The 27,102-nt window shown below is 37.4% G+C and overlaps 2 protein-coding genes across 3 annotated transcripts; one reads left to right on the plus strand and one right to left on the minus strand.

Moving 5' to 3' along the window:
• Positions 1-1,059: 1,059 nt before the first annotated feature.
• Positions 1,060-9,983, minus strand: ube2b (ubiquitin-conjugating enzyme E2B (RAD6 homolog)). The gene is made up of 6 exons (XM_072661756.1): positions 9,833-9,983; positions 7,249-7,329; positions 7,036-7,061; positions 6,225-6,314; positions 5,974-6,062; positions 1,060-1,820 (listed from the first exon to the last, which is right to left on the minus strand). The coding sequence occupies exons 1-6, from the start codon at positions 9,874-9,876 to the stop codon at positions 1,692-1,694; spliced, it is 459 nt and encodes a 152-aa protein (XP_072517857.1). The 5' UTR covers positions 9,877-9,983; the 3' UTR covers positions 1,060-1,691.
• Positions 9,984-17,299: 7,316 nt separating this feature from the next.
• ppp2cab (protein phosphatase 2 catalytic subunit alpha b) lies at positions 17,300-23,853 on the plus strand. Of its 2 annotated transcripts, none has more exons than XM_072661566.1 (7): positions 17,300-17,637; positions 21,963-22,172; positions 22,259-22,432; positions 22,522-22,611; positions 22,728-22,889; positions 23,462-23,580; positions 23,692-23,853. In XM_072661566.1, exons 1-7 carry the CDS (start codon positions 17,536-17,538, stop codon positions 23,762-23,764), a joined length of 930 nt encoding a protein of 309 aa, XP_072517667.1. In that variant the 5' UTR covers positions 17,300-17,535; the 3' UTR covers positions 23,765-23,853. The 2 variants fall into 2 exon arrangements, with proteins under 2 accessions (XP_072517667.1, XP_072517668.1); XM_072661567.1 differs by lacking the exon at positions 17,300-17,637 and adding an exon at positions 20,041-20,376.
• The last annotated feature ends 3,249 nt before the right edge of the window (positions 23,854-27,102 follow it).

Below are 27,102 nucleotides of genomic sequence, written 5' to 3' on the forward strand. Positions count from 1 at the left end.
CTGATTGTTTGAGGCTGTGGACAGGTGTCTTTTATACAGATAACTAGGTCAAACAGGTGCAATTAATACAGGTGTGTAGCGGAGGACAAAAGAGCTTCTTAAAGAAGTTACAGGTCTGTCAGAGCCAGAAATCTTGCTTGTTTGTGGGTGACCTAATACTTATTTTCCACCATAATTTACAGATAAATTCTAAAAAATCCTACAATGTGATTTCCTGTGATTTTTTTTTTTTCTCTCTCTCATTTTGTCTCTCATAGTTGAAGTGTACCTATGATTAAAAGTACAGACCTCTCTCATCTTTCAAGTAGGAGAACTTGCATCAGTGGTTGACTACATACTTTTTTGCCCCACTGTACATGACTCTGAGCATTGCACTGCTGTCAGACGACTGGTAAATTAAATAATTGCATGAAGGTGTAATTTGCTCATTGAGTGTACACCAAGATGGAATAGTCTAATGAAAGGGGAGGTTTGACAAAATAAGTAATATTAAAAGTATTAAATGATATTTAACAGCTTAGCAGTGACCATCCTCTATTTCCCTGAAATAATCAGCAATCTGGTACTAACCCTAATCCATACCTGTTTTGCAAACTTTGGAAACATTAGTTATTTGATCGGACAAACCAAAATGGGCATGCTACATTTTTTTGCCTTTGTGGAAAAACAATTAATTTATTGTGCTCATGATCCTTTCTGACTTTCTACAGAGGTGACTGCAAAACTACTAAATCAGATGCTCCTGCAGTCCCCTGATGAATCTGACCAATGATGAGCCAAGGAAAAGGACACTGAGGACTACCATGCTAATAGATTGTAATTTGATAATTGAATGGAAACTTTTAACAAGTGAAAGTTTAATCTGGAAATGAGTGGAAGTGGAAAGCACATTTTTAGCCAGGTTCATTTTCTGTTACTTTTATCTAAACTCAAATCTATGGATTTTATAATGTTTTTTAAACTAAGACTTTTAAAAAATAAAAAAAAAACGTATGGTTTTAAATTTCATAAAAAAATTTTTTTCAAAATTACTTGCAAATAAAATAAAATTGAGTCTGGAAAAAAATGTTTATTTTGCTTACACAGCATACAGTATAAATGTTTTTCTATGATACATTCACAAAAAAACTAACTTTATAACATTATCATGAAAACGGTCACAATATAATCCACACATTGTTTGAAAATTGTTTTGTCATTTTGTATAGGACAGTATATTTATCAATGCACATTTCACATTTTATTTGCAGCCACATACATATGAAGATGTGTTTAATGTCAAAAGAGACAAGCAAAGTATAGCACATCTAATCCAGTCAAACCATGACATGGGGAAATATTCTTTAGATTGTAGCATATTACCACTGTTGGAGAACCCTTTTTGGAGAACAATTTACCAATGCGATCTAGAAAGTGATACTACAAATAGATTTATTTCCTATTTTTGCCAACAGTCTCCATTCATAATTTTTATTTGAAACTCTACATTAACAATGTATGTTAGCAATAACTTACCATGCAATAATAAAAAAAAAAGCACAATGATTTCTGATTTCAGAAATGTTGAAAGATGTCCATACTGATTGTGTTTTTCCATTTGCAGCACTTAAATTCCTGTGTCATATTTATTTTTTGTGATGAGGTAAATGAAAGACATTGAAGAGTGATTTTTGAACATGTGGATTACAACATTAGGAGTCAACCCAGCTTTGCTCCACAATGGCGGAAACCCGCTTCTCATACTCCCGCTTGTTTTCTTGATAGAGCTGTGCTGCCTGGCTGTTGGCTGGGCTGTTTGGATTGGGCTCATCCAGCAAAGACTATGTTAAAAGGAAACATTTATGAATCACATATGGTCAGAGTCAACAACAATGATGTAATTAATCTTAAAACTTGATCTGGGTAAGGACATCTAGCTACTGTAATGTAAATGTAAGTGATAAAAGGCAACATGGCCTCACAGTCATTTAATCAATGTGAATAATAATAAATGAACAAAAATATGTAATATGTTATAGACATGTGTAACATGATTCACATGTAGTCCTCTCTGGCTAAATGCATTGCATTCATTCTCACATACATTTTATATATATACATACATACATACACACACACACCTGAAAGTCTACACACTCATTTCACTTTCTCCACATTTTATTAAACCTTTGGCCAAGAGCACTCAGCAGCAGGTTTCCTTAAGGATCTCTAAATACTTGGCTTCATGCATCTTTCCCTCTATCAGGATGAATCGTCCTGGTTCTGCAGCTGAAAAACATCCCCACATCATGATGCTGCCACCACCATGCTCCACTATTGGGATGGCAGTAGCCAGGTAATGAGCGGTGCCTGGTTTCCGTGATGCTTGAGATTCATGCCAAAAATTTCACTTTTGGTTTTAGCCGACAAGAGAATCATGGAGCCTTTTGGCAAATGCTGGACAGGCTGTCATGAGCCTTTTTACTAAGAAGTGGCTTCCATCTGGACACACTACCATAAAGGCATGATTTGTGGAGTGGTGCCTGGATGGTTGATCTTCTGAAAGGTCCCCACAAGTATAGGCTGGAGGTCTGTAAGAGTGACCCTTGGGTCCCTGCTCACCTTCATGGCTAAGGCCCGTCTTATCCAATCGCTCAGTTTGGCCTGCTTTGAGTCCAAGGCTTGCAGTTGTGTACATAATATTGTACATTTAGATTTTAAAAAAAACCTGTTTTCACTTTGTCATTGTGAGCTATTTTGTGTAGAATTGTGCGACACAAAATAAACTCAATTCTATTGTAGAAAAAAATCTATTGTAGAATCAGTTTGTAACATCACAAAACGTGGGGGAAGGTGAAAGGGGTGTGCTGACTTTCTGGGTTGAATATAAAATAAGAATTAAATTACAATGTTAACGTTAGCCCCACTTGCCTAACAGAGTAGGTCCCCTTTGTATATCATTTTTTGATCAACTTGGCTCTTTTTTTGCATACTTGGTACATGGGACAAATGTCAACCCTGTTGCACGTAGATCAAGCAAAAAAAGTATAAAATTTTAAATATATATATATATATATATATATATATATATATATATATGAATGAACATGTAATTATAATCTTTGTTAAGCATATGAGCTGCCTCACAATCACACTCATCACATGACAGGCTGAAAGTGAAAAGGAAAAAGAAGAGCATTTCTAAACTAGGTAAAAAAAAAAAAAAAAACTAAACTAAACTAGAAAAAGTGCTGCATGAAGGCAGCCACAAATACCTCAGCTTCGACAAAGAGAACCAATTTAAACCAAAGAACCAAAGTTGAGTAATACTCTAGGCAGACTTCTTAAACAAATGTGCATTGTGCAACAATGAAAGTGCAGTTAGTGTTTTAAAGAAACTTTCTTTATAATTAAGTTGATAGCATCATAAAAGTTTTGAGATGACCAAGCAGATTTTTCTAATAACTTAATGTCTTATTCAGTGTAGTAGCAGAACAACTTGACCCATACCAGAAAACCCCTACAGGACCTGCCTTTTGTTTTAGAGATGCTCGGACCATCGTCTAGCCATCACAATTGGGCCCTTATCAAAGAGGCTCAGAACCTTATGCCTGCTAATTTTTTGAAGCTTTTAACAAATCACCTTCAAGAACTGACTTTTCCCACTTGGCAATAATTCCAAAATGGCACAATAGTTTTTACCATCCATGCCACTTCAGGATTCAGCTTCAACAGTTAATCAATGGCGCGTGTCATCTTTTAGAATATACATTTAATGTTACCCCTTTTGATAATTTTATGATTAAAACATTCCCACTGAGCATTTTTGGAAAGTTCTAATCATTTCACCCTGTTACTGTAATAATTATTCAAAAAACAAACCAAAAAAAACACACACAACAAACACTGCTCTATTTAAAGAATCTCAGCTGACTGATGGGTCTCTGACAGATGATTCATTTCGTAGGCATCCAAGGGGCAGAGTTTTAGAATCAACTCTTTGCTACCAGAACTGTAACAGACTTCTCAAATAGATTCCACTGTTAAATGCTGGTGTTGTTAGGAATCTTGGGTTTCTGCTAAGTGGGGGACTGAAGCATGCAGAACATTATGTTACACTTAAACATCACATCTTAAAATATTTTAATTGTCTGGATTTGATGTAAATAAATGTCCTAACATGCCAAGGTGAAATGTTTACTTTGCATCCAACTGCCACAGTGTGCTCTCGAAAGTGATACTATAAACAGTTTGGCTGTGCAAGCAGACCCTCTCTTGCAGTCACTGTTGGTGCACTGCTAGCAATCATATCTTATATAATCAATCTTATATATTTTCTAAAATTTATGTAGTGCCTATTCTTGGTATTGCTTTAGTTTACTTAGTCTGCTTTTTGCTTAAATTAAATGCATAAAATCTTACAAGATCACAAATTTGCATCTTTTTGTTTATTAGCACAGGTACATACACTACAGATGTGTGGTGTTACAGGTTGTCAAATGTTGGTGGGTGTGTGTGTGTATATATATATATATATAAAATTCTCAAGACATATTTATTATTTATTTAACATTTACATGCAAATAATCATGGCATTGAACAGATATATAAATGCACTCCTATTATATAAAGTTGAAACCAGAAATTTTCATGCACTATATAAAAAGACACATGCATTTTTTTTCTCACTGTGACATGAATTTAGAATAAACATTTCCCTTTTTAGGTCAATTAGGATCACTAATTTGTTTAATGAGAAAGGGATTTTAAGGCAATTTTTATTACTCAAAAGTCAAAAGTTTAAATACACTAAGATTACTATGCCTTTAAACAATTTGGGACAGCCCATATGATGTTGTGTCTTTGGACGCTTCTGGTTTATTGCCAACATCTGAGTTAATTAGAGACACACCTGTGGATGTATTTTAAGGTACACCTGAAACACACTGCCTCTTTGAAAGAAATCAGCCAAGATATCAGGAAGAGAATTGTGGACTTTCACAAGTCTGGCTTATCCTTGGGTGCAATTTCCATATGCCTGAAAGGGGCTTGTTTATCTATACAAACAATTATTCACAAGTACAAACAAGATGGGAATGTCCAGCCATCATACCGCTCAGAAAGGAGACAGGTTGGTCAACCCAAGGACAAAAAATAAGACCTTGTGAAGATGCTGGCTGAAGCTGGTAAGACTCATCGTGCAGTTCTCACAGGGTGTCTCATGCAAGTTACGTAGTGCAGTAGCAACATTTGGACCCAGAGTGGCAACGACAGGCGCTATTCTTCATATTCTAGTCAGTAGAGCATCAACAGAGAGCAAGAGGCTGGTTCCCCAATTCTGATTTTCCTCCTAATTCCATGAGAAATATTTTAGCATGTGAAACGAAGCTCACAAGGGCCCTTCTTTAATCTGGCACCTGCCAAAGTAGTATTTTGTAACTAAAAATAACTCAATGTGTGTGCCTTCTATTGGACAGTGCAATGAATGAAATATTAGACAGATCAGTGAATAGTAAAATATCTTACTGTTTTATTTACTTTTTTATCATTTGGATAGAAAATATATATATTTTTGTAATCCCAGAAATACATTTTGCTAACCTACAGTTGGTTTGGACACACTAAACAAAGGGGGTTCTATAAGGATTCTTTAGTAAGGGTAATGGTTCTCAAAGAACTCTGGCTACTTAAATGGTTCTTTGCATTGGCGAAAAACAATTTTCTGTAGATGGCTCTATAAAGAACTTAAAGTTAAAAAGTTAATGTGCAATGACTGTTACTGGCGGTTCCAAAATATGCTAGTCTTCACCCATCCAGTGCTGTTAGCACTGTTTGATAGAGGTAGTCTCAGACAGAATGATTTTTAAAGGAAAGGACAAACAAACAAAGGAAACACACAGGATAAGCTGAGGTTTCCAAATCTCAGCGAAAATGTTGCAATAGGATTTAAAATTAAGTATGAATACAACACTAAATTGATAAATGATAACCCACCTGAATAGATGTTAGAATAGAAGACACATCATATGTAGGACTCCAGCGATTCTGAAGAATGTCTAAACATATACTGCCATCTGCATAAACTGTTAAGATAATGTAACGCATTAAGGGTGCATATATTATACACACTGTATTACATTTCTAACTGCAAAGTTATGATACAAAGTCAAAGTCTCCAAATAAACACACAAAAAATCATTTTTGAAAATATTTAGAGAAAAAAAAAGTGCCAGTAAATCACTCACCATTTGGGTGGAACATTTTGGAGATAAACCGAACCGTAGGAGGCTTGTTAGGATATTCTTCTGAAAATTCTATCACAAGCTTAAATGTTCCTGCAAAAAAGATGCACAGTTAAGATTAAAATAGATTAGTCAGCAGGTATTAACAGGTAATCCCTACCTCAGACTAAACGTCTAATAAAATTTCAAACTAATAAGACTGAATCTGGTTAAGAAAGTAATTACAAAAGAAAAGCGTCCAAATTATAAAAGGGTTGCTGGACACTACCAAGGCCATAACTAAGTTGATGTACAGTAACACCAAGATAAAACACTTAATTAGACTCAATGGGTCACTTGACCTCTTTTCAGGAAATCAAGCCATCATTCCCAGCCATATGTAGAAACAACACGATAATTTCTTTCCTGACAAACTCAAACATCAGGTTCTTTTTACAATAATCTAACAAGACTATCTGGTTAGGTAATAGCATGTTAATCACCAAATGCCTGCAAATATGAATGGTTTACATATAAGACACAGAAACATTAAAATTACACAAAAAAAAAAATAATAATAAAAAGAATGAATAATTAAAACGAAACATTTAGTGTCTTGAATCACTATTTGTCCAATAATACAAAATAAAGTGTGTAAACACATGATTACAACAAATTGTAGTGACCTTTTATTTACACATTTTATCTGAAGTAAAATAAATAATTAGTAATAATTATAGGTAATAATACAAATTGTTATATAATGTGTACAATTAAGAATAATTAATGAATTCATCAATTCATTAATAAGTGTAATAAAGTATAATTGGCTTACCATCCTCAAATGGTGTTCCCACAGGCCTAGAAAAAAACAAATTTAATTACCAGATACTTTAATTAGTAAACACCTGAAGCATAATCTGGCATCCTTCAAAGTATTATTCATGATTACCTTTTCATGTTTTGTGTCATAACCCTACTAATTCAGTATCTGTAATGTTTCATTTTAAGTATAATACACTAAGTTTAAACATCCTTCACTACTTACCCAAAAATAACTGCATTCCATAGCATTATATTGTTTTCAGATGGAGCACCACTCACACCGGTTGGTGGGTCTTCTTGAAGTCTGAGGACATTATAAAAGAAGGGAAATACTTGTGTTAGCTAAAAATGGATAGTCATCATACTGTTCTACTTTTTTTTTTTTTTTACAATGCTGCAAAGCTACTTGTACATACAATAAGGAAGAATATGGTACCATGGTAACATGGAAGCAATACAGATTTCTATAGTCATTCTAACTAATCATATTGCCTGGACGACATATCCTTAATGTATTTTTGACAAGTCAAATACCACTAAACAACAATTACATGTTTACTAGTAAAAAAAAAAAAAAATATATATATATATATATATAAATTATTTGTAAAATACCATTCCAAGTATTTACACTGTAATTCTAACTAGTAAAGGGTCCAAGTTCACATATATGTAAATAAATCTGACTGCAAATGCTACACTATAGGGACAAAAGTATAGAAGACTTCTTAATTCTTGAATTTAGGAGTTTCATTCAGTGCCACGGTTGCCACCTTTGTATAAAATCAAACACCTTACAATGTAGTCAGCCTTTACAAACATCTGTGAAAACATGGGTTGTTCTAAAAAGCCAGCTGAATTTATGTGTGCACGATAATAGCATGGCATCGTTGCAACAAGTCAGTTCATAGTTATTCCACAAACAGCTGTGAGTGGTATTATTGACATGTGAACCACAGCAACTCCGCCCATAGTGGTTGTTAAAGAGCAAGGGTGTAAGTGCTAAAATTAATAATCAGCATATAAACTGTGTGTGGGCGTTTCATGACATGGGTTTTAATGGCCGAGAAGCTGCATGCAAGCCTTACATCACCAAGCACAATGCCAAAGTCAGATGGTGAGGTCTAAAGCATATCCCCACTGGACTCATGTTCTGTTCACGCTTCTCTACCTTAGCAGTCTGAGGGACAAGTCTGGGCAGTGGTGGCTCAGCGGTTAGAGCGCCAGGCTATCGATAACAGGGTTGTGGTTTCGATTCCCGGGCTTGGCAAGCTGCCACTGTTGGGCCCTTGAGCAAGGCCCTTTACCCTCTCTGCTCCGCTCTGGGTGTGCGCGTGTACTCATTGCCACACACTCATACACACACAGTTCACTAGTGTGTGTGTGTGTGTGTGTGTTCACTACCACAGATGGGTTAAATGCTGAGGACACATTTCGCTGTGCAGTGTACACTGTACACTGTACAGTGACAAATACGTGCACCTTTGGGTTTGGCAAGTGCCAATAGAACATTACATGCCTAATTGCCCTGTGCCAACTGTAAAGTTTGGTGCAGGAGCGATAATGCTATTGGGTTGTTTTTCAGGCACCTTAGGTCCAGTGAAGGATTCAGCATAGGCTTTAGCACACCAAGACTTTTGGCCAATTGTATGTTAAACTTTGTAGTGGGCATTGGTGGCTCAGCGGTTAGAGCGCCGGGATATCGATAACAGGGTTGTGGGTTCGATTCCCGGGCTGCCACTGTTGGGCCCTTGAGCAAGGCCCTTTACCCTCTCTGCTCCCCGGGCGCTGGAGTTGGCTGCCCACCGCTCTGGGTGTGTGTGTGTACTCACTGCCCCTAACACATGTGTGCGTGTGAGTGTGTGTTCACTACCAGATGGGTTAAATGCGGAGGACACATTTCGCTGTACAGTGCACACTGTACAGTGACAAATACGTGCACCTTTACCTTTTTAATTTAATAATCTGTACATAATATGTAGCTATATCTATTATTACAAGTAAAACCAGCTTGTCATTACCATGCATAAACAAAACAATAAACACACATGATAACAATTACAAGACACTTAATAAGCCACCGCCACTGTGCTTATTTTAACATTTTTCAGCTATGAAAACACCAGGTCATAGACACTAATTTTGGCTACACGCACTCACTGATGCTCCTGTAGAAGGTATAGAACGAAATATATATATACATGAACATATACGGTCGAAATTGTGGAAACAGAATTTTGGAGAAGATTCTTGGATGGGAAATAACGTTACAAGTCCATTTTTCCATGGTTGATGAACGTATTTTGGCTGTCACAGGAACACACAGCATGCCTCATCAGCTGATAGCTAATGTTTTCTCAGAGCCAGAAATTGTAAGTAAACACTTACTCGACTCGACTGTAACGAAGTTAGACTGAGGCGGAGTTTCGGTTTATGGATATCTAATTTAGCAAGCTCGCTAGGAGCTTAATTATCCAGCTCAAAACCAACACACCCAGTTTACTAAGCGCCCAACGTTAGCTAGCTAGCTATATGGTTCACTGTCGGTCTCACCATGCGTTATTAGAGATAGTGAGGACAATTAGATATTTAGCTAGTGTTGCATACAGTACACAAAACACGTTTCTGCCATCTGGGACGTTCTATCTAGTGCTAGCGACATAAAAGGTTTCCTAGCACCATTCACAATCACTCACCGAGCAAGCGGCTACCCACCAAGCTAGCTAGCTAGCTAACTTAGCCAAACCGGACTTGAACTGAAAGAAGAGACAACCTTATTAAAACACGAATTTATATATTTTAAATACCTCTTAAAGTCTCTCATTAGTCGCCTTCTTGCCGGTGTGGACATAATGCAAGAGATCAGAATATATTAAGTCATAAAATGTGCGGGAGACGGAATAAAAGCGCCGCTTCAGAGCTAGCTAGTTAGCACTAACTGTGTTTTTTCTTTTCTCTTCCAAACAACCCGTGACGTCATACCCATGGTAAGGAAAAGAAGATGACATGTCAAGAATGGGTACAGAAAATGTGTTTGTGTGTGTATATATACAGGTGCTGGTCATAAAATTAGAATATCATAAAAAAGAAGATTTATTTTAGTAATTCCATTCAAACAGTGAAACTTGTATATTATATTTATTCATTACACACAGACTGATATATTTCAAGTGTTTCTTTTAATTTTGATGGTTATAACTGACAACTAATGAAAACCTCAAATTTAGTATCTCAGAAAAGTAGAATATTGTGAAAAGGTTCAATATTAAAGACACCTGGTGCCACACTCTAATTAGCTAATTAACTCAAACACCTGCAAAGGCCATTAAATGGTCTCTCAGTCTAGTTCTGTTGGCTACACAATCATGGGGAAGACTGCTGACGTGACAGTTGTCCAAAAGACAACCATTGACACCTTGCACAAGGAGGGCAAGAACAAAAGGTCATTGCTAAAGATGCTGGCTGTTCACAGAGCTCTGTGTCCAAGCACATTAATAGAGAAGCGAAGGGAAGGAAAAGATGTGGTAGAAAAAAGTGTACAAGCAATAGGGATAAGCGCACCCTGGAGAGGATTGTGAAAAAAAACCCATTCAAAAATGTGGGGGAGATGGACTGCAGCTGGAGTCAGTGCTTCAAGAACCCCCACGCACAGACATATGCAAAACATGGGTTTCAGCTGTCGGATTCCTTGTGTCAAGCTACTCTTGAACAAGAGACAGCGTCAGAAGCGTCTTGCATGGGCTAAAGACAAAAAGGACTGGACTGCTGCTGAGTGATCCAAAGTTATGTTCTTTGATAAAAGTAAATTTTGCATTTCTTTTGGAAGTCTGGAGGAAGATAGGAGATGCACAGAATCCATGTTGCTTGAGGTCCAGTGTAAAGTTTCCACAGTCAGTGATGGTTTGGGGTGCCATGTCATCTGCTGGTGTTGGTCCACTGTGTTGTCTGAGGTCCAAGGTCAACACAGCCATCTACTAGGAAGTTTTAAAGCACTTCATGCTTCCTGCTGCTGACCAACTTTATGGAGAAGCAGATTTCATTTATCAACAGGACTTGGCACCTGCACACAATGCCAAAGCTACCAGTACCTGGTTTAAGGACCATGATATCCCTGATAGCCCTGTTCTTAATTGGTCAGCATACTCACCTGACCATAGAAAATTTTATGACTAGCACCTGTGTATATATTTACACACACACACACATTTTTGTTCAACAGTAACAGTAGGTCAAGTTGAGGTTTGGACCAACGGGAACTGCTAAGGCACATAGACCATTATAGATCATTTGAAAAATAGATAATTTGGCTGGAATAATATGTTTGATTCTTTAAAGAAAAACATTGAAACTTGAAGTATGGGTTAATGGGTTAGATGCACCCAGTGGGAAAAATGGACAATGAAAATACTGGAAGCAAATACCACACCTTCTGTAAAAAAAAAAAGAAACGCAAGACTGAAAGAGGATGGGTTCAACTGCAGGTCGGCCAAGGGACAAAAATCTCACAGAACTAGAAGCCAGAATGTACGTGTCCCACTATGTCACATCACAACATTTACAAAGCAAACAAATGCTGAGACCACAACAGCCTTAAGGGAGAATGCAAATATATTACCAAAAATACCAGAAAATGAACTGGAACCAAAGACATTTCAAAAACGCTGCATTTTTTTTACCACATCTGCGCTGTATTTCGAAAGAATGCTCACACTGGAAATGCTTCCAGCCAATAGAGAGAATATATACTTTTTTGGTGTTGACATTACAACAAGGGCATAAGCAAGAAGCAACGCGCAAAAGACATAGAACCAAAGAACTTGGAAGGTGAACAGTTACCACCTGAGAACGTCTTTAGGGTTTGTCAGACAATAGAGGGCGCTGCTGATTAATATGAAGCATTTGAGAAAAATCATAGTTTATAAGTGTTTGAACATGTTCATACCTCAAAACATAACAGTACCAAATGTTTAAGCAACACAAATTTTGTGTATGCTTTAAAACTCCAGTTATAAGACCAATCAGTCAGCACTCAGTCTAGTGTTTCTTTATTTCCCTAAACCCATTTGCTGTAGAAAAATGAAAATATCCAGGTATGTATATGTGTTGGTAGTTTTTTTGGTAAAATACACCATTATGCTGTCATTTTTTTATTAACCGTAACAGTAAATGGCCAGGCTATCCATAAAGCGGCTCTGGTAAAACATAAAGAAATAGTGAAGACAACGTAATGTTAGTGATGTCTAATTTTCAGGGACCTAATTCGAGACAAAAGTAAGCTTTCTTGTGTAGGCTGCTGCCTGCTGTTGAAAGCTACTGCACAGCCTACACCAGAAAATTTACCTCTGCAGCTAAACAGCTAAAATCTAATTGGGATGTCAATCTTGATGAATTTGTTTTTAATTGAGTAGAGGGCTCTACAGGCCTTTTCTTTCAGTGCATCCACTGCCAGACCAAAGCCTCCTGAGGCACTAATTTTGAGTCCCAGGTAATCATAAGGGTTTGATCTAGGCTGGTTTCACCTAGACTGAGCACATACCTGTCCTCCTGAGATGTGGTTTTCTTTTGGAGGATCATGACTTTCTAAATGCTGCTGAAGTCCTTTTTCTGTGGACGACAGGAGCACTAGGTCATCTGCGAAGAGGAGAAATTTAACATCCATTTCATTTAGTGTCAGGCTGGGAGTTGCAGATTGCTCCAATAACACTGCTAAATTAATTGATATAGATATTAAAGTAGGAGTAGGAAACAAGCTGCAACCCTCAAGTCAAGTCAAGTGGGTTTTATTGTCATTTCAACTACATACAGAGTACACAGTGAAACGAAACAACATTCCTCCAGGACCATGGTGCAACATGGACAGTGCATACAAAACACAAGTGCAACACAATACAAGTGCGGACAGACAACACAATACAGCACAGACAGAAAATAATAAATAATTGGGGGTAGTGTGCAAATTATGCAGTGTGTAATAAATATTGAGTCCAGTGAGGTAGCAAGGTTATTAGTGCAAATGCTTTGTGCAAAAATGCTTCCCATTTTATCTGGGGTAAATGGTTGGAGAGAGAGAGAGTGTGAGCATGTAACAGAAAAGACATCAGTTCAGAAGTTGAGTTGAGAAGTCTGATGGCTTGGGGGAAGAAGCTATTGCAGAGTCTGGTCTTGTTGGACCGGATGCTGCGGTACCTTCTTCCTGATGGCAGGAGGGAGAACAGTCTGTGTGAAGGGTGGGTGGAGTCATCCACAATGCTGGTTGCTTTGCGGATTCAGCGGGTGGTGTAAATGTCCATGACGGAGGGGAGAGACTCAGATGATCCTCTCAGCTGTCCTCACAATGCGTTGGAGGGTCTTGCGGTCAGAGGCTGTGAAGGTCCCAAACCAGGCAGTGATGCAGCTGCTTAGGATGCTCTCTATGGTCCCTCTATAGAAGAGGGTGAGGATGGGATCTGCACATATGTATAAATCTTATGTGGGTTGTATTTTAATTTCAAAAAATAGGTTGATAGGTCATTCTTATACCATATTACTGAGTTTCTACCATGTTTAATATTTTTCTGTTTTTGTGGTTCTAGGAATATGATGATGTCTTCACTAGAAACATTTTTTGAGAATTCCATGTTTTAAAGCCAAATGTTAAAGAAGAGTCGTAGATTGAGATAGTGTCGTAATGTTAATGAGTCCTTAAATGTTCCAGGAAGAGATAATAAGTGATTTGATTCTAAAAATTGTGCACTTCTCAAAAAAAAAATATAGGGAACACGTAAACAACACAATGTAACTCCGCTACCTCTTTCTTTGTGCAAGGAGGGACAGAAGGAGCAGTGCCAGAGCAGTAACCTCCAGCAGGCCACTAATATCCATGTTTCTGCTCAAACTGTTGGAAACCGACTCAATGTGTGTGGTATGAGGGCCCAGCATCGACAAATGGGGCTTCTGCGTACAGCCCAGCACCCTGCAGGTTTATTTGCCAAAGAAAACACCAAGATTGGCAGATTTGCCATTGGCACCTTGTTCTCTTCACGGATGAGAGCATGTTTACTGAGCATGGGATAGACGTGCCAAATTTTGGAAAGACTGTGGAGAATGTTCTGCTGCCTGCAACATCCTCCAGCATAACATATTTGGCAGTGGGTCAGTAATGGTGTGGGGACGCATTTCTTTGAAGGGCCGCACAGCCCTCCATGTGCTACCCAGTGGTACCCTGACTGCCATTAGGTACTGGGTAATTAGATTTTCCACTTTTATTTTGAATATGGTTCCAGATTACATTGATAATATTATGTTATTTTGTTCTCAGCGCATTCCACTATGAATGAATCATAAATAAAGAAGTGTTTATTTTTTGCACAGTGTATATTGATTATTAGCTATATACAACAGAAAGCAATGGTTAATTAGTATATACAATAATATTAATCCTAAAATAATTATACTTTTAACTTATCCAGCCATTCTGCAGATGAGCTTGGGCAGTTGCTTCACTTCTTCAAGAGCTAGGGGTCTGGTCTTTTGTCACCAGATGCCACCTGTGCATAGGAGAGCTGTTGGCATGGTGGTAGAAGAGGCTGTGCTGCGGTGTTGGTCAGGGTTCTGCTGGGTGCTGCAATTCTGGGCAGGGTTCTGCTGGGTGCTGCAATCCTCGGCAGGGTTCTGCTGGGTGCTGCAGTGCTGGGCAAGGTTCTGCTTGATGCTGCTTTGGCTCATTCTGGCTGCATCTGTGTTTTGAAGTCACCTTTAGCAGTTGGTCTGTGAGGGTTATGATTTTTCTGTCTTTTTGCTCCAGTTCTTCTTTAAGTTTTTTTTTTTTTCAACAAGTGACTGTCTTCTGTCTTTGGAAGTCCTTTTCAAGGTTTTCAAGTTTGGAATCAGATCCTTGAATCATTTAATGGTTCTGGTTTAATACAAATTAATGTTGACTTTAGGTGTGGTGTTGATATACAGCTGTCTAATAGTTTTATTTCCACACATTTTAAAATTCGTCTTGTCAGCTGGAAGACCAGAGTGGCAGACAGCTGAGTGATCTGTGTATAACACCAGGTCACATTTAATTATTCTCTCATTGACCAGTGTGAAGTCTGCTCTGAGTGTCTCTGGGTTTTATCAGTAGTTCTGTCTTATAATTTCTCTTCTTACTCTCACTATTGGCTCCTTCAGGGTAGCTGATAGCTAGGGAGTGGAGGCTGTTCTTAGTTTGCTGATTCTGCATTGTGTTCATTAGTAAATGACATGGGTTCTAATGGCAGTCCGCTGCATCTGCAAAGCAACCAGCATTGTGGATGACTCCACCCACCCTTCACACAGACTGTTCTCCCTCCTGCCATCAGGACGAAGGTACCGCAGCATCCGGTCCAACACGACTAGACTCTGCAATAGCTTCTTCGTTTCACTGTGTACTCTGTATATAGTTGAAATGACAATAAAACCCACTTGACTTGACTTGACTTGAAGACTAGGCTACTAACTATGGTTTTGTTTTGTTCTCTCAATTAGTGAGTGGGAGGGTGACATCATTATGACTGGTGTAACAGCATGCGGGAAGAAACGATTCTTGAATCTGATGGTTCTGTCCTTACTGTTCCTACCCAATTCTATGCCCTTCACTGCCTCCATTCTCAAACCATACACAAGGACACAACAGTGATTGTAGATGTAAGCCTATTACCAGTGAAAGTGTATTCATGCTTAGAAAAATATGTGGTTGGCGTGAGAGGACAACTGACTTGCCCAGTGTTGCTGGACGGGAATGAAACCTGTAAGTTGTTGGTACTGCTGACGAAATACTTAAATGTACTTGTGTGTGAGGGGGACTGCACATACATTGACTTAGTTCAGAACCTATGAACACACGCACAGCTGCCCCAGAATCACATTTGGGCATTTGGAGTTGACCAATTTCTGAGGTGCCTGAGATGAGGTTTTACTGACCTGGTCGTTGTGCAGGCTTGGAGATGTTTGTGCACTGCTGTGATTCCTGTACCGCCAAAAGAGGTGCCCTTAAGGAGTGGCATGAAACATCATGGGTCCTTTGCTGTCAAATGACTGTAGGTTTATGCAGACATGAAAGATACCACCACAGCTCAGAAGCTCTTGGAAGACATCTTCAGCAGGTTTGGTGTGTCAAAGCTCCACAGTAACAATAGAAAAAACCTTGAGGCGCAGGTTATGTGCAAGGTCTGCCAGTGGATGGAATTTTACAGCTGCATGCACAGATCAGTGGGCTTGTCAAGCAATTCAACCAAATCAATCTAATCGTTGTTGCTTATCATTATCAGAGTAACTGGAGCAACTCATATGGTTCATGCAGAGACCCATGTTGATAATATTAGCAGTGTTTTTATGTTTGTTTTTGTCTTGATAATGCATAGTTTGCTTTAGAAAATTGTTTTTGTCTTAATAATGCATAGTTTGCTTTAGAAAATGGTTACAAGCCCATCTTAGTTTCACATAAGTTTCTGATGACATCATTACTGGGACAAAGGCTTTTACGAAATTACAATCCCTTTTGTTCTTTCATGTTTGAAATACTGATGACAGCTATATCTTTGATGTTTGCATTTGTGATATGAAAAATGTCTGATAGGCCTATTCATAAAAACCTTGCTTATTAGGCCTATTCATAAAAACCTAGCATCGATATCAACCTTGCTGATATAATAATATATCAGTGGTTATATCAGAGAGCAAAATTCCACTTTGTACAAAAAAGGGTACATTTATATTGGCTTGTAGTGCCTTGGTAAGCCCATTCATTGTTTTATTTCAGAAAATACAAAAAAATGCATTAAAAAAGGTAAACATAAAAAAACTAAACACAATTTATAAATAAACTAAATACAATTTTATCTCAAATTGAAAAAAATACATAAATTAGCATTTACACTAGACAATATTTATCTTATTATGATATACGTGTTGATATCTAGGCCTGGATTTTTTAGTAGTCAGAATTACAGTGCTGATACCAACAATTACAATTTCTAGAGAGTGAACGTAAATCAATGGTAACAAATGACTGGTCAAAGTAAACGTAAGGATATGTCGCAATGTCATTATGAGTCATATTACTAGTAAAAATATATATCTTACACCTAAAATAAGAATTTATAAGACAAGTTCTGAATTAACACTCTAAACACAAACATAATACATTGGTTTTCGTTTTGGACCTTTCCGATTTAGTAAGGGTGTAGACCGTGTTTATACGAAGGACCAATAAAGAAGCGCGGTCCGCCTGTCTGCGGCCAATTAGAGCGGCGCTTCCAGCCGGTAACAGCATCTGTGAGGGAGGCTGGTACTTGACTTGGGGCTCAGGGCGGGACTGACGTCTTCGTGTAACGTTATTTCCTTGACGGTTTTTGCCTTTTAGTTGATTAGAAGAAAAAGAATAGCAGCCACATGAACCCCTGAAATTAATCGCCTTGAAACCGGGTGAAGGCTACGAGATACAGGGGGGGTTATTTGAAAGTGATCTGCCTGTAGTCAAAACGCTTTAAAAATCACCAACACGGATATGGACGAAAAAGCGTTTACGAAGGAACTTGATCAATGGATCGAGCAGCTTAACGAATGCAAGCAGCTTTCGGAGAGCCAGGTTAAAACGCTCTGTGAGAAGGTATGTGTATTAAAAAACAAAACAAAAAAACAATCCGGTTGTGAAGAATTTGCCGTTTTGTGAAATGGTGCAGTGCCTCCACATACTAACCACAGAGATAGGGCTAGTGCTAGCTGGAAAGCGCACTTAGGCTACTTGGGTGAAGTGAGCAGCAAGATGGCGCCGGACACCATTAAACTAATTTTCATTACCAAAATAAGTATTTTATGAGTATGAATAGTTATCGTAATAAGTGACGTAAATGCACATTAATTGAGTAGCTACGGGTGTTTACCTTGGAACAGAGTGCCCCGTACAAACGAATGGGTCGAATAGCATCTATCTAGTGCTAGCTAGCTGACTGATGATTACGTTGGTTACTTAGCTCACTGTGCTGTGTGTTTGGATAAGGTGCTACGCTTGTCATTTAGGTGGTATAGAGACTTATTATAGGATTATTTTATCGTTCGCTTGAACTAACGTTAAAACGTTGTAGCGTTATCAAAAAAACAGCTACTTTCTTGTCTCACTGCGCAAACACTCAAAATGGCGCCGTCTTTCTGGCTAACTAGCTAGCTAGCTATCTAGCTAGCGAGTGTGATTTTTATTAAGCTAATGAATTTATAGCTGCGACGTTTTCATTAGCTTTATTCGTAAACCTTACTACTTAGTTACTCATTTGGGTTCCTTGTGGTTCGGTGTGCCTCAGTCACCCTGACAATTGTTGGACAAGCTTTATTAAAACCTCAAGGCCTAGTAGCGCTAGCTAGGTAAAATCAGAAACAGGCCTCCACATGATTTAGCTAGCTAGCTAACCTGGATAACTATGTTTAGGAAGCTGTGTTGCACCCAGACATACAGTTTATAGTTAGCTAGTACAAACTCTTAAAAAACATTTAATGAATTTACACAGTGCCTAGTATCTAAAATGTATTTCTCAGTAACAATGGCATACTTCCCATACAGAAATCTGATGTATGGCAGCATATGCGCGCATTTAGGTAGCTAAATGTACGATTTGAAATATTAAATAAAATCATATATTCCTACATAAATGTACGAATTTGCTTTACATATGCTTGCCTGTTATGAGACGTGACAAATATTCCCCGTATTTGAAAACATAGCTTTAGGTTACTTGCGAATAATGAAAGAGAACGGCCAGTATAATGAAATCTGTACATGGCCATATGTGAGATTTTTGGATGGGTTGCGACTAAAACGCAGTAATGCATCTTTTAGCCTGCCTTTTACTGTAGTTTGAATATGCAGTAATTAAATCACAGAGATGGTAGTTTCATTGGTGCTAGCATTTTAGCATCAGCAAGTCTTAAAACCATTCTTCAGTGCTGGAAAATAGACACTTCAGTAAGCAGTAGAAGCAAAACACAGGTCAGTGTAATTTTTAATGGCTACAGTAATGGGGAACTGTAGTGATTTAAAGCTGTGCTTTCATCCAGCATAGATCTGAAAGGGACACAACTGCTAAGGTACAATCATTAGCATCAAATAAGAGCAGAAAAAAACAACTTACTTTTTGTTTTTCTCCATACTTTTATTGACTTACTGTGCAAAATCTGGACATGGCCTTGATATTGCCCTTTGCGTTTACTTGTGTATATTTTAGTAGAGGTGTTGATTTTATCCTTTTAGTGGTGTTGTCTTGTTTTTTATGATCTTTTGGAGGCAAGGACAATGCTGTGAGCAAATGTTGACATCTAACGTGTAGGGGGGGAAAAGTGCAGTGGCACAGTGATCAATGCATCAATAATTCCATGTCCATACATGCAGAGTGTTCAACATCATTCATTTGCAGAGTTGGAGAGCCAGCTGCAATTCTAGACCAGAAGATTTAGTAAGAGAAACTGCTCTACTCTTTTAGACCATGTAAAAACAAAGATATTGTATATAAGCTTGGCTGAAGAGAATCAATAGGCAGCACTCGTCCTCTTAATAAATGACATCTGACCTCTCTTTGCAATATTCTCTTGTATAGGGAAACAGTAAATAAAGTTAGTTTAGGCATTTTTAACCTTTTAACATTGTCTCTGATACTATTCTCAGACTTGGCTAAAAACAGAGAAGTTGGAAATAGAGCCTTTAAAAAAAAATTTAGGCGATATAGGGTTATGTTCATCAAGCCGTAGCAGGAGTCTAGAACAACTGGTCTAAGTCTCTTTATACTGGCTTTCGGCTGATTCCAGCCTAAACTGATTTACTTTGTCTGGTAGCAACATTTTAAATGACTGTCATCTTTGTCTCTGCACAACTACAACCAAACTGTTTGAAAACAGACAAGGTTAGACCATAATCTGTGACTGTCGAATTTGGTGACCTCAGTAGGTAGTTTCTGAGATTTTTTTCTATGTTTTTGGAATCCAGTATTCTGCCCTCCCCCCCTTCTTTCAATTGATTAATTGAGTAATCAGATAAATCATACTTTTGTGTTACTATATCAGCAGTGTTATGTAACATGAAAGGTCTCTTAAAATGGGCAAGCATCTGGCTGTTATTCCTCTTAGAAAACTCAACACTTTTACTAGATCAAAGCTTAAAACCTTTTTGCCTCCAGAACTAAGCTCATTTAATCAACCTTTCTGTGAAATGTTTATGATGTACATGAAGTTCAAAGTATCAAATACAACTTTAACAGCGTATTAGTCTATTTGTCCTTAGTTTCTTCTTAAGAAAAAGGAAAAAGCGGTGTACCCCCTGCCTAGCCCATCTGGGAATAAGGAATACATAACAAAAATGATAAAGGTACTTAATTTCCCTACAAGGCTACAAATGCTGAACGTTCTAACAAGTGCTAGTGTAAGCAGTTAGCAACTGTAAACATACACTGTAGTGGCTCAAAGTCTGCTTGGAGAAGTGCAGTTCATGTCAGGATGCTTTCGGTTTAGGTGCTGCAGCATTGACAAATTATTATTATGAAAATATATAATTTTTTTTGCGGTGTGAACACAGCACTCACAGCGTAAACTGGTCCAACACTCGCACACCGGTATCTTCATTTATTGCCATAGAGAGCAAAATAAATCGCACCACTTTAAATCTTTAAAAAAGCATGTAAAACAATGAGACCGGAGATGTGCAGTAATCTGCAAAGTGGGAGTGATACGATAGCAAAGACCTTCTAACATAGATGGACGTTGGTCACATTAATTAAACGAAGCCTTGAGGCAAAGAATTTGCCTCAAACTTTTTTTTTTTTTTTACTCGAAAGTAAGTAACTTTAATTGTTTTAAAAAAAAAAAAGTGTTGGACAGTCAAGAGAGTTACGTTTAGAGTAACTGAGCATTGTTCTTATCAGGGATGTTTGAATATTTTCAAGAGGGGTATTAAATTTTGCTAAAGATACCTATTTAAATTGCGTATTTAGTAATTAGGGCACCTACCAAGAGAGTGGGGTGAGTGAGTTTGGCTATGTGGGTGGATATATTATATGTATATGTTGGCATTCAAAAGTTTGAAATCTAACTAGGCAGTAAAAACTGGGTGTTTTTAATTACTTTATAGAAAACATTTGTGACCCTAAAAATCATAATGTTTGCATAATCCTTCCTCAATAACTTATTTAAGCAGTGCAGGTTTACTGGGCAAAATGAACATATTAGTAGGAGATCAAGGTTTTCTGTCATGGTGTAGAAGTTTATGCCAAATATAATAATAATAATAATAATAATAATCTTGAAATTGGGTGACTGACTACTGTTCAAGCCCCATTGGTTGGTAATAGGCTATTAAGCTAAGAGGAGGGGGGGTATTTTTATGGCTTGAATTAGTTTTTATATAGCAAGTTTGAGCAGTGTAAACATTTCTGCCAAAACTATCTTAATTGAAATAATACACCATTTATATATTCATATAATTCATAAATACTGGCATGAACAGAGCAGCCCTTTTCTACCAGTGAACAAGTTAAATTTAAGAGTTAAATGTGTCTGGTTACACGTTGTGGTTAAATGATTTCATATTTTTAAAATATACAGTGCTATGGTTTGTTAGAAACAATATAATTAAATATTTTTTTATTGCTTTACTGTTGCTTAAACTGCTATTTCTACTATAAATTTGTGTTTGAGCAATTGACTGGTGCAGTAAAAGTATGTTCACATGCACTGAATGTTAGGATTGTGACTTTGGAATGAATGTGTGGATGTGTTGGATATGTTTGATCACTTGTTTTTTGTTCAGATTTAAGATGTTTACACTAAAGCACCAAAAATGACAGTACTGGGTTTAGTGTGCACTCTGAGTTTGAAATTGGATAAAAACATTGGATAATGTTGTGCCTTGATCTTATTCAGTCTGATTTTAATTTGGATTTTTTTTTTCTCTGCTAGGCTAAAGAAATTCTTACAAAGGAATCCAATGTGCAAGAGGTACGATGTCCAGTAACTGTCTGTGGAGATGTCCATGGCCAGTTTCACGATCTTATGGAGCTTTTCAGAATTGGGGGAAAGTCCCCAGACACAAACTACCTTTTCATGGGAGACTATGTGGACCGAGGCTATTATTCTGTGGAAACAGTCACGCTGCTTGTAGCTCTTAAGGTATGTTTTATAGAGGGCAACTTGTCATACATTTTAAACTGGTGTGTTTGTTTTAATTCTTAATTGTTTCATATTTTAAATCTCAGGTTAGGTACCGTGAGCGTATCACAATTCTCAGAGGAAATCATGAAAGCAGACAGATCACACAAGTGTATGGCTTTTATGATGAGTGCCTAAGAAAATATGGCAATGCAAATGTTTGGAAATACTTCACAGACCTCTTTGATTACCTTCCCCTGACAGCCTTGGTAGATGGCCAGGTATGTATGTCCTTCAATTTGGCAACAATTGATGATTTCACAAATGCAGTTTGAATCTGTAATGATATAGTTGAACTTGTTGTTCTCAGATATTCTGTCTTCATGGAGGACTGTCACCATCCATAGACACTCTGGATCACATTCGTGCACTGGATCGTTTGCAGGAAGTTCCACATGAGGTAAATGGCAGAAGGGTTAGCAGTTGCTGGGGGTAAATATACCTGACATACCTGATTATTCCAGTTGTGGAATACTTATGTCATATGCAAAATCTTACATGCTCTGCTTTCCTCAGGGTCCAATGTGCGATTTGCTGTGGTCCGATCCAGATGACCGTGGAGGTTGGGGGATCTCACCTAGAGGTGCAGGCTACACTTTTGGGCAGGACATATCTGAAACCTTTAACCATGCCAATGGCCTTACCCTGGTTTCTAGAGCACATCAGCTTGTGATGGAGGTGAGTAGAGTAGCATCCGTAAACACATGAAACTGCGAATAGTTTGACATCTGAAGACATTTGATATCAATTCCAGTTCCATTTTTCTGTATTACCACATTCAGTTTTTTCTAAGTAGTTTTAAAATAATATAAGCCAGGTTCATTGTTTGAATGTAAGAAACATGCTTGTTTTTGCTGCAGATATCACAGTCTAGTGCTGAAAGGGATGAGCATTAATCTGATAGGCTGGGTTAATTGCAACAGACTTGGAAGCTAGGGAGTATCTGGACTTTATAAACTGTTTCGGTTTGAGGAAGAGAAATATGCTGTGGCTTTTACAGATAGTAGATCTTAACCCAGTCAAATACTTATGGGAGGTTTGGGGCGACATGACTCCATCAACGGCAACTGATGGAATAACATCCATACATGAAACTGAAAATACTTCAACAATGCCATGCCCCTTTTTAACCCTTAAACAAATGTGGCTTGAGCAATTTAGGTCACATCATTACTTCATGAGGGTGGGGGGGTAAAGCTAAAGCTATATCCATGTGTATTAAGCCTGTCCAACATGTTCTTTTGTTCCAGGGTTACAACTGGTGCCATGATCGCAATGTGGTAACTATTTTCAGTGCACCCAACTACTGCTATCGCTGTGGTAATCAGGCAGCGATCATGGAACTGGATGACACCCTAAAGTATTCTTTGTAAGTATCTCTCAAGATTAAAGGGATTAGTGTGAAAAAGGCTCAGATGTGGTTTAACAAGCCAGTGTGTCCCAAACAAACATAACTAACTTTGTCTTTTTTCTTATACAGCCTTCAGTTTGATCCCGCCCCTCGCAGAGGAGAGCCCCATGTTACCCGCCGCACACCTGACTACTTCCTTTAACTCCTATACAGTGCTATATTGCCATGATGTAATAACCTATATTCAGCTTCGGAAACTAGGAGGGATGGTAACCCTATTTGATGGGTGGTTGGGAGGGAGGGAGGGGAGGGTTGGGGGGGGGGGTATTATTTTGGTGGCTGTTTAAACTTTCAGAGAAGAAATGTCTGTATACATGGACCAAAAGATGTGTGCCATACCCAAAAAATGAAATTCAAAAGCCTCTGTCCAGTATTATGACCATTATATCCATTTATTTCTCTGTTCTTTCTCACTTTTCTTTTGTTCAGTCTGTCAAAGAGGTAAATGGACATTGAATAATTTAAACACGTTGGATCCATGGTATACCTTATGAATCTCATGTTTTCTAAACAGTCTGTTTTTTAATGTTTGCACTTTTTTTTTTTTTTCAAATTGAGGAGTGAACTGGGGCATGCAGCAACTTTTTTTTTTTTTTTTTTTTAACAATATCTTATCCATTTTTTGGTAGTATTAAGGATGTTGGTGTGGTTTATATAAAACACATTACCCATACACCCCAGTAGCAGAGAGGAATTATACTTTGGGAATAGACATTCAAAAGGCATCAGGTCAGTTTGTGTATGCCAGACATTAAAAAGATGGGGAGAATGGTGAAAAGTTCTTATGATGGATAAATGTCTGTACGATGGGCACCAGCTGAATAATAAAGTTGGAAGTTGCTCCTTTATTTGTGTGCAGTTTCTTACTTTTTTTTTCTTAATTGACACAAATTCCAGTTTTTAAAATGGTATTAAAAGAATCTAAGCCAGGTTAATCATTTCAAGAAATATGCTTGTTTTTGCTGCAGAGTCTATTGCTAAAAGGAATGAGCATGAATCTGACAACTAACTTGTGTCATATGCTGGGTTAATTGCAACACTTCTCAACTGTTTCACTTGAGAGACTTATCTGTAACCTTTTAATTGAAGTCAGGGCCTAAAGTGTTTAGGCAAGTGGGTGTGGGGGACCAGGCGGTTGCCAATAGGATGCCCTGGACTGGCTGAAGTGGTTTGAGGAAAATATGCTGTGGCCTTCAGTTATGAGATCTTAACCCAGTCAAACGCTTAGGGGAGGTTTGGGCCAATGTAATAATCAGCGCCAACTGACTGAACATGTTTTGGGGAAAAAAAACAAAACAAAATGGTGGTCCATCCTTCCAGTATGGTTTCAGAGATTGTGCAAAGATGCATTAAAGCTGTTATGGTGGCCCAAACACCTTACAACTTAAGACACTATGATGTTGAAAAAGCTGTTAAACTTTAAGTATGCCTTGCTCTAATTTATTATTGTTTTCAATCATTTAAGTGATTGTGATATACATTTTGAAGTGCACCCATGAGAGCAATACATAAAAAAACAAATGTAACCAAACATACAACATATCTATTGAAAATTAATTTAAATGTGCCTTAGTATAACTAGATAAAATTGCTTGTTTTTAATAACAGTGGTTTCCTGTTTAAGTGTCTGAGTATAATAAGTGGGTCAATTCTTAAAATTAATCATATACATAAAGAACAAATGGCTCATTTAAGTTATTTACAGAAATCTACAACCAGATGCACATACTGTATATTAGGGCAGCACAGTATTAGGAAAAAACTAACATAATTTTTCCTGCAGGTTATTTTGTATTTTTAAAAATACAGGAGTTTTCACCAGATGTCAAGGATCCAGCATGTCGTGATTTTAATATTGCACTCTGCATTGACAATTGGAGTAAAATTGTAGAGGGTAGATATGTCATGGAAATGAAAACTGTAAATTTATTTTTGCATAAAGCAGCAAAAAAAGTTGTAACATTTAATTAAATTAGCTGTACACAACATTGCATTTCCTGTGATTTGACTATTGTGCAAACCTGTGTTGCGATGTCAATCTATATGGTATACTGGTCAGTACATATGACTAAACTAAGCTGAAGTGTTGCCCGAACTGCCACAATGAGGAACTTTTTTAAAAAAAGCTTACACATTTTGGTGAACAAAACAAAAATAACTTTATTTTAACTGATAAGTCTGGTAACATTACCAGTTAGCAGACCAAAACTAAAAGGGTGTGCTGCTGCAACAAAATCAAGAATCAGAAGTAGATTGGTCTTTAAAAGCTGATACCCGATCCATTAGAAAATGCCTGGATCAGCCCCGATCCAGAGTCAGTGGATTGGATCAGGACATTCTTAGTTTTGATTGATACTTAAATACATACATGTACATACTAGTTCATCTGAAAAAATAGGAATATTGTGAAATGGTTCATTTAAGTTCTCATATATCATATATGCCTTTTATATTCATTACATGTGTTCAAGCCTTTTTTTGCTTTATGTTTGGCTTATAGCTTATACAATTAGAAATCCATTATCTCATGATATTTTCATTTTTAGACCCACTGTGTGTATGTAGTAAACATATAAGTAAATATAAATTGTAGTACATACACTATATGTCCAAATGTTTGTAGACACCCCTTCTAGTGAATGCATTTAGCTACTTCAAGTTGCACTCATTTTTTTGGTTTAATGCACATACATCCTATCTAATTCTTGTAGAGAAATATTGCCAATATGCCTCTCTGGAGCATATTGAGCTTTGGAGTAGTGGAACTATAGTCTCTGGAATAAATTCTCTCTGGATTTCAGAAAACACTATGAATGTGCAGATGAATACTTTTTCCATATAATGTATATGTACGTATATTGATGTGATAAATACAGTTAAAACCAGATGTTTAATTACACTATATAAAAAAAACACATGCATTTTTTTTCTCACTCTCTGACATGAATTTAGAATAAACTTTACCTGTTTTAGGTCAATTAGGATTACCAAAATTATTTCTATTTGCTAAATGCCAGAATAATGATAGAGTGAATTTTTAAGGCAATCTTTATTACTTTCTTTAAGTCAAAAGTTTACATACACTAAGATTACAATGCCTAAGAAACAATTTGGGACAGCCCATATGATGATGTCATGTCTTTGGAAACTTCTGATAGGTTTATTGGCAACATCTGAATTAAACATCTGAGCTAAAATACATCCTCTAATTAATATTTGAGTAAATTAGAGGATGTATTTAAGGTACACCTGATGAAACACACTGCTTCTTTGTGTAACATAATGAAAAAATCTAAAGAAATCAGCCAAGATATCAGGAAAAGAATTGTGTGTGGAAGTCTGGCTCATCCTTGGGTGCGATTCCCAGATGCCTGAAGGTGCCTTGTTCATCTGCAAAAACAATTATACGCAAGTTCAACCAAAATGGGAATGTCCAGCCATCATATCGCTCAGGAAGGAGACAGGTTCTGTGTCCCAGAG

The sequence above is a fragment of the Salminus brasiliensis genome, chromosome 18 (assembly GCF_030463535.1).
Source record: "Salminus brasiliensis chromosome 18, fSalBra1.hap2, whole genome shotgun sequence".
NCBI lineage: Eukaryota > Metazoa > Chordata > Actinopteri > Characiformes > Bryconidae > Salminus > Salminus brasiliensis.